At 32.4% G+C, this 8,889-nt stretch overlaps 1 protein-coding gene across 1 annotated transcript; it reads left to right on the plus strand.

Moving 5' to 3' along the window:
• The first annotated feature begins 6,630 nt into the window (after positions 1-6,630).
• LOC134228648 (calponin homology domain-containing protein DDB_G0272472-like) lies at positions 6,631-8,499 on the plus strand. Its single transcript, XM_062710325.1, has 2 exons — positions 6,631-6,733; positions 8,090-8,499. The coding sequence occupies exons 1-2, from the start codon at positions 6,631-6,633 to the stop codon at positions 8,497-8,499; spliced, it is 513 nt and encodes a 170-aa protein (XP_062566309.1).
• The last annotated feature ends 390 nt before the right edge of the window (positions 8,500-8,889 follow it).

The raw sequence follows: 8,889 nt of genomic DNA on the forward strand, positions 1-8,889 counted from the left end.
CGTTAATGTCTCCCCCGCATTTCTAAACAAGCGTTTCTATGGCAACTGTCAAAGAGTAACTATCATAAATATTTCAAATGTTTTTATTTAAAATATTCAACACGTGTCTATATTCTCATTTGTAATTTTCAAGCAATTTCACTTAAAAATAAATAAGATATGAAGAAATTCCACGAACTTTCTGATCAACCCACCTAATTACAGTAAAACACGTTTATAGTGAACACACTTATAAAAAAAAGTTCTTATAGTGAAGTGATTTTTCCATGATTTTAACGAAGAGTTTTTTTTCGACCCCTACAGGCACATTGTCACAAGAGAGTTTCACTGTATGCATACATAGAAAAATCTGACATGTTTTTTTAAAATATATATATATATATATATTAGCACAAAAAATGTAATCGGGAGTATCGGATATTAATAACAATTAGCTGTTGAGATACATTTATACAAACAATCTGGTAGCTTAGTGTAATTAATAATTAGTAATTGACTACTTATGTTCCAATGTTATCTATACACAATGTATACACACACAAATTGCTTTTTGACAGAATAAGAACAATGTAAAAAATGAAATAGTACGTACTATGTGAAAAAAATGCATAATATGCATGTGGAAATCTTGAAGGTTATTGTTAAAATTTAATTTAATATACGAGTATAAAGCAGTTATGGTAGCCTAGAGGTAAAGTGCTAGCAATGTAATTTAGAGATATATACTTTTTTTCTCTCTTGACACTGCATCGAACATATTATATCGATATAAATAAACATATATCAATTTATATACCTTTTTAGGATTTTTACATCAATTTACTGCATTGTAAGTTGATGTAAAAATCCTAAAAAGTTATATAAATTGAAATCATATATGTTTATTTATATCGATATGATATGTTCGATGCTGTGTCAAGAGAGAAAAAAAAGTACTACACAAGTACACACTGTGTATCAGACTTATTTTAAAAGTCATTCTTAAGAGCACCTGTAAGGTAAAAAATATGATGAACATTATAAACTTCTTATTTAAGGTTAATTAACTCAAACGAAAAATTGATATATATTTTTTGATTGATTTTGATTTGAAATGAATATCAAATAATTAATCACAAAAATATCAAGAAATCGTAGGTTTTCCTTGGTGCTTAGATTTGAGACTTGTTTTGCTTCCTATATAATCCCATACAAAATTTTGCAGAAATTTCGAATTTTATGACAAAATCTTATAAAATTTTCCCAGTTTACTTGGTAAACATCATTCAGGTTGTTGAAAAAAGTTTGTTTGTGTTATTTATCCTGAAATGTACATGTCAAAAGTGTATACAAAGGCGCTTAATTTTTCTTTATCAGGTGCGTGTCTAAGAGAGTTGGAGGAGAAATGAACTCAAAATCCCAAAGACAAAAGAGAATGTATAATTATCACAGAATCTGACTAATGTGGAGAGTGAAAAAGAATTATGAAAATAAACAGAACAAAGCCGTTCGTTATCAATAAATTATCATTTACATGCTTTATTCTGATACATCTCCGTTAAGTCGAGGTCATTGGAAAAACGTACTTTTACTTCCATACCAACAACTCATGCATTCTCGAATCAACAGAATAAATACTGATCAATGACCCTTGTCAACGTTTAAGGAGAAATGATAAAAACAAATCTATGGATGCCTTGGTTGGTTAATATATTTTTTGGAAATATTTTGGTTGTAAATCATGTGAATAATAAATTTCCAGAAATGTTAAGAAATTCGAAACTTTCAGTAATGTTCAAAATTATACCTCTGTTTCAACAATTTTAATTAATCTATACAATTCATTGTATGTTTCCTTTAGAGTATTTTTTCATTTAAATGGTGACGACACCACTTGCCGGTGGAGAGCTACAAATTTTGTCCTGTACTCGGCACACAGGGCCATTGAGCAGAAAGGGATCTTTTTCATGCCAGCACCTACTGCGACACGGGGCCTTGTTTTATATGGTCTCATCCTAAGCCGGTCTCCACGTCCCACACTGGGATTCGAACCTGCAACGGATCGACTCCTTACATCGCGACTCTAGAGCAGACGTTCTAACCACTGCGTCCCGCAGGCGACATAAAAAATAAAAAAAATCTATGCAGTAAAACGTAATACCCATATTCCTAAATCACGTTCCTTACAGAAAATTTTACAAAGCCAACAACCGATCCCATATTCATTAAATAATGTGCAGAAAAGGGTTGAAAAATATATACCCACTCCTCCATATATGGAAGCATCCTCAGGTAGAGTACATTCAAATTGGTTCAAATCATTACCCCCGGGGTAGGGCGGGGCCACAATGGCCGACCAAAGTTTCACATAGTAATATATAGGAAAATTCTTTAAAAATCTTCTTCTCAAGAATAGCAGAGCCATAATTGATCGTATTTATATGGAAGCATCCTCAGGTAACTTGTAAATTCAAGTTTGTTTTTTTCCTTTGTTTGTTTGTAGAATTATGTATTTGAATCGGGTTCGATATACGATTAATTTAAAAACGAGGCTTATTTATTCCTTATTCTTGGCAGAGTTTCAAATGACAATCGAAGATTTATTTAATTAGAATTTGGGCATTTTCAGTGAAAGTTAAAAAATACTTTTAAAGTATTGTGCGGCTTTTGTCTGTGTAATGCATATAGCAAGGTAAAATTTACTTTCAATGGCTTTAATTGAGATTAATATTTGACTGTCAGTTTTTCAATGCAACAGTCTTGAATTGTTATAGAAGTACACCAGGTGCATCACTTTACATAAGGAAGGAGAATCAGGAAGGTTTTCTTTGCATATGTATATATTCAATTTTCTTTTAAAATGTTATAGTATTAAAAAAAAATAATTATGGTAAAAATGCAAGTGTTTTGTGATGTTTAAATGCATTTAGAAATAAATTTCAGCAGGTCCGATAATGGTGGTATAATCACTAGATTTAGCTACGTAGCTTGATTTACCTACTTAGCTTTATTTACCTACCTGAGGTAGCTTTATGTAGCTTTATTTAGCTACCAAATAAATTTATATCTGTGAAAAAACATTTTCCTCAGAATGTGCAGAAAAATCTCATTTTGATGCAGTGATCATTTTAAACGTTGAACTCATCTAAAAACAGATTCTTTAAAAAATCACTCATGAAGAAATGTCTTTTACAATCAAAGATAGTTTTGGGGCTATGTATGCATAGGCGTTGGAACCAGAAATCCCTCATTTTTTTTTGCAAAGATAGACAATATATAGGCATTGAAAATTGGGATTTACTTTTTTTGGCTGGTTTAGTCCCCCCTCCCCCCACTTTCAATTTGCTTCCGACACCCATGGTATGACATTTGAAACAGTTACTCCTTGAATGAAATGACAGAGAAGTCCAGTTCTGGTTAAAATGAGCATATGTCTGTAATTATTCAGGCCAATGTGAAGTAATCATATTCAGCCATGCCTAACCACATGCAAAAGAGAGCTAGGACAGTTACTCAAACATTGGAATTACATGTTTTGCATTCATTCGTCCAAATGCAGCAATATATAAGCTATATCTGCTTTGAATTGTTTTTAAAACCTCACTAGTATAAATATTAATAGTCATTTTCTTGTGATTTTTGTCTTTTTTTAATAAAAATGAAATTTTTAAAAAATTGCATTGAAATAGCTAAATAAATGTATGAGGTTGGGAAATAAAGCTACGTAGGGAAAAAAGTACGTCTACAGTATTTCTCCATGTTTTAAAACTCATCTCAAAATATTACTTACCGTGTATTCCCAGCATATTCTTTCACTATTTCCACAACAGAATATTTAGTCATTATAATTTTTGTTTATTGCCCTCCTAGCCCTGCAATTGATATAATCAAAAATTTCGTCTTTTTATACTGCCATTTTGGTCTGCAAGATCATTCAGTCCAACGCGCTGCGTACATATGTCAATCACAAGAATAGAGGGGTAAGAATTTTTATTTTTTAATCTAGCCTTTTTATAATTGATGTAAGACTTAAGAAGAATTGACCAAGAACCCAGCGCGACTTTTTGTGTGCAATGAATACCCGTATGCTGTTTTTTCCAATAGGTGGCACTGTAGCTCTCTGGCATGTCATTATATTTTTTGGAGAGCTACAGTCCTACAGCTATACTAAAAGAGAGAAAGAAAAGAGTCCAACTTTTTTGTTGTGTAAGTTTTCACTTTAGAAAATTTTGAGTGAAAGGCTAATGTAGTAATATGAAGAAATTCGGCTAAAAAACAATTAGCCTCATTCACCCCCTTTACTAAATAGGATTCTTAACTTTTTTGATCTTTTGCCATAACTTTCCAACCATAGGAGATAGAGACTTCATATTTGGTATGCATACTTTATTAATTAAGCTCATACAAATGACACAAAGGTCAACGACCTTGTGACCTTGACTGTAAACTATATGCTTATATATTGTTGCCACCAGGCACATAAGTGTTTCACAATTACATCTAATTTTATGGTCATAAGCAACCTTACAGTGCATGTAAATGTGATGTCATTAAGAACAAAGTGAAAGAAAATGTAACCTTGGCTTTTACAATGAGATTCAATAGGACTTGGGAAATGATGGTTACATCCAATTGTTCCACTCAGATATGTATCAAAATATAAATTTTAGCTTATATTGTTTGTTAACATAGAATATAATTTATTATACCCCAGCAAACGAAGTTTGGGGGGTATACATGTATAGGAAACACCTTGTCCTTCTGTCTATCCGTCCGTCTAGCTGTTTGTGCAAACATGTCCGGTCCATTTCTTTCTTATGGAGGGACATTAGAATCTACTACTCCACACAAAGATTGCCCATGTCCTAAGGGTGTGTCATGACCTTGACCCAAGGTCATTTGGGGAACTTCAAGGTCACTGGAAGAAAAATTTCATAATTCGTGTCTGGTCCATATTTTTCTTATGGATAAAATTGGTAGGTTCTCATTTCACACAAAGATTGTCCATGACTTAAGGGTGTGCCATGACCTTGACCCAAAGTCATTTGGGGGAGTTCAAGGTCACTGGAAGAAAAATTTCATAATTTGTGTCCGGTCTACATCTTTCTTATGGATAAACTTGGTAGGTTCTCATTTCAAGCAAAGATTGCCAATGACCCGAGGGTGTGTCATGACCTTGACCCAAGGTCATTTGGGGAAGTTCAAGGTCACTGGAAGAAAAATTTTATAATTCATGTGTGATACATATCTTTATTATGGAAAAACTTACTTTTGAAAAACCCAGCTGGGGTATTTTGTCCCGTTTGGACAGTTCTAGTATTACATGTCATTAGGTGATATTAAAGGGCAAGCATTTAAAATTTACAAGATAAGTTTCAGGAAACTTATATATATATATAACAATTTAAAACTGGTATCAAATTGGGAAGGTAAAATAAAAATATTTCAACATTTTTTGTCATGATTGGGGAGGGATGTAACATTTTTATTAGACGAGTTTATATGAGAAGGGAATCTATTCATATTAGTTTTTATTTTTGTAAAATAGTGAACTGGTAAGTGCTATATCTATAAAGTTCAGAGAAACTTTTCTTCTGGCTAAACTTTATGAGGAATTGATTACATTATAAAGATTATTTCAATTCGTACATAGCCATGTGTTATTTGTGAACATATTTTAATGGTTTGAAAATAATTGTGACTTTTTTGTTGTAATCTCAAAGATGTATTTTTGTAGATGCCTCGTAAGAAGTACTGGAGGAAGAGCAGTGCCAAGAAAGAGTTACAGACAGACAGGAATGAGGAGACTGGCCTCATGAAAAACAGTAAAACAATGTCTGACCTGGACTTGACTGGGGAGGCAACAATGTCTGACCTGGACTTGACTGGGGAGACTGGCCTCTTAAAAAACAGTAAAACAATGTATGACATTAGAATGACTGAGGAGACTGGCCTCAGAAAAACCAATGTTGACCCTGAGGAGCCTGCCCTCAGGTTACAAAAAAAAAACAGGAAAGCCAAAAAACTTGTGAAATGAATCTGCTGAATGAAATTTCTGAAACAAATACTCAGAGTGAAGTTTGTGCAAAAGATCTGCTTCATGAATCTGATGAAATGAATTTGCAAAATGAAATTGCTAAAAAAAAAGTTTAGTGAACAAAACCTTGACCACTGAATCTTTACAGACTACTATAGCTAGTGTGATAGTTGGAGAAAAAACATTGCACGGTAAGTCTGAAAATGACCAGGTATGTACTAGAAAAATAGTATTTGGGACATTCCATCAAGGGGACACTAGATTTTCATCATTCTCACGAGGTAGTCAGTGTACTTGCAATGCTCTTACCATGCTGACAAAATGTTATGAAGGATTTTCATTTACATCAGAATTTATAGATAGAACTTTAGTATCAGAAGACCAAATTTATGTAAAGACTGTCAAAAGTTTGCAACAAAGGGGAGAGTTTCTCAACAAACTTTTAAATTTTGATGAATTGCCAAAAGAACATTGAAATGGGAGAAAATCATCATGTTATTAAAAAAATTGAAACCATTTGGGGATTGGTTATCTTGGAAGAACAAAACAGGCAGGTTAAAACATTTCATCAGGCTTTAGAAGAGGCATTTCAAGTTTCAAGATATTTACTGATAATGATAGGAGCCATTTGTTCTGCTGTATATAAAGTGTCGGACAGTGAGTATTACTTCTTTGACTCACATTCTCATGACAGTGATGGCATGTCTTCTTGTGATGGTAAATCTGTACTAGTGCTTAACAGGAGTATTGATGATTTAGTGTCTTTTATGTATAGCATGTATAACAGTATGCATATTGATCTTGCAGTGCAGTTGGAAATTTTACCCATCTCAATCGCAACATTGTACCATAGCTTTCCAGAAAATGATCCATTACAGAAAAGGTATTACAGAATGGATAAAAAGCTAAAAGCGACAAATTCAGAATCACAAGATTATCACAGGAAAACCTATATGAGAGAATACATGAAGAAAAAGGGAAAACATTAACAATTTAAACACATTGAAAGACAAAGAGATGCTAACACAAAGAAAATGAGTCGACAAAGTGTTGAAGTGAGAGAAAAAGAGAGAGCGAGATCTGGATAAAGCTGCAAGAAAATTAAAACGACAAAATTATGATGTTTAAGACAAGGAGAACAAAAGGGAAACAACTGCAAGGAATATTGAAAGACAGAATGATGAAGTAGCTATTCCACCTAAAAATTAAAAGAAAGATTTCAACATTGAATTTTTGGTTTCTGAGGTTATAAGTCTGAAAGATGAAAGGTATAAGCATCCTTTTCATTAAATTATACGGAATAAAGTCAACACTGATGCCAAAATATACCCAAACAATGACAACTTCTAGCACCTACGAGAGCTAATCAAGAAAGACAACTTCGATATGAATCTCGAGCGCGATTGAAATAAAGGAGAGATCCAAATGACTGATTTTCATGTTTTCAATAATATTCAATTGAAAAAATAGGAAATATATGATAATTAGTCAAAAATATACTAAATTTACTCCCCTTTATAAACTTGTAACGCTTCATTCTACATAAATCACAACATGACAAATATGTCTCCGATCCCGATGAACATTGATGAAGACACATTTTAAAAAAATATTGTGGGAATTTGTGGGACTCTCTAGAGAATCATTTTAGTCATGAAAAAATCATTAAATATGTTAAAAATCGTTAGAAGTACTTAATAGTACTTAACACTAGATTTTAAATGAATATATGAAAACTTTCGCATATGTTGTGCTATTCATTGAAAGTTCATTTTCTTCAAAGTATCTTTATGAAATGATTGTTATGTACATTAAGAGAAATAATATATTATAAAAACTTCCTGTTACTTACTTAATCAGTTACTTCCAATTGACATTGCTAAGATCCAGTGTATTCACTTTCATATCAATGTTTACTTCACATAACAAATTCGAACGAATTGTGCCTTCCTATATGTTACTATTTTTAGATAAAATGGCGTCAACGGGAATAGCTAGATGAAGTGAGGGAAAAAGAAAAAGAACTGGATAAATCTGCAAGAAAATTAAAACGACAAAATTATGTTGTTAAAGACAAGGAGAACAAAAGGGAAACAACTGTAAGGAAAATTAAAAGACAGAATGATGAAGTGAGGGAAAAAGAAAAAGAACTGGATAAATCTGCAAGAAAATTAAAACGACAAAATTATGATGTTAAAGACAAGGAGAACAAAAGGGAAACAACTGCAAGGAAAATTAAAAGACAGAATGATGAACTGAGGGAAAAAGAAAGAGATCTGGATAAAACTGCAAGAAAATTAAAACGTCAAAATGTTGAATCAAGAGTAAGAGAACTGGAGAAAACTGCAAGAAAATTAAAACGACAAAATTATGATGTTAAAGACAAGGAGAACAAAAGGGAAACAACTGCAAGGAAACTTAAAAGACAGAATGATGAAGTGAGGGAAAAAGAAAAAGAACTGGATAAATCTGCAAGAAATTAAAACGACAAAAATATGATGTTAAAGACAAGGAGAACAAAAGGGAAACAACTGCAAGGAAATTTTAAGACAGAATGATGAAGTAAGTGAGAAAGAAAGAAAAAATGACAAGTCTGCAAGAAAGTTGAAAAGATTAGATTGTGAAGTAAAACAAAAAGAAAATGAAGGAAATAGAATTTCAAAAAGCAAGAGTTGGGAAGATCCTCTTGTTCTTGAAAAAGAACGAATAAAGAAGCAAACTAAACGCAGTGATTGTTCTTACAGGCAAAATGAGAGGTTGGACGATAACCAAAGGAAAGGAGAAAAAAGAAAGAATGAAGAATATTGCAACAAGGAAAATGAAAGAATTAGACAAAGACAGTTTGGAATAAACGTACAGGATTGCATTCACAA

The sequence above is a fragment of the Saccostrea cucullata genome, unplaced genomic scaffold (genome assembly GCF_032062105.1).
Source record: "Saccostrea cucullata isolate Sc308-1 unplaced genomic scaffold, CSIRO_AGI_Scuc_v1 ctg5297, whole genome shotgun sequence".
Taxonomy (NCBI): Eukaryota; Metazoa; Mollusca; class Bivalvia; order Ostreida; family Ostreidae; genus Saccostrea; species Saccostrea cuccullata.

Excerpts from the sequence above, each read along its gene's own strand:
- LOC134228648 (XM_062710325.1), top strand. The coding sequence starts at position 6,631 with ATGATAGGAGCCATTTGTTCTGCTGTATATAAAGTGTCGGACAGTGAG. Across the intron at positions 6,734-8,089 it reads TGGCATGTCTTCTTGTGATG|ACAAGGAGAACAAAAGGGAA; the intron begins GTAAATCTGTAC and ends ATGTTGTTAAAG.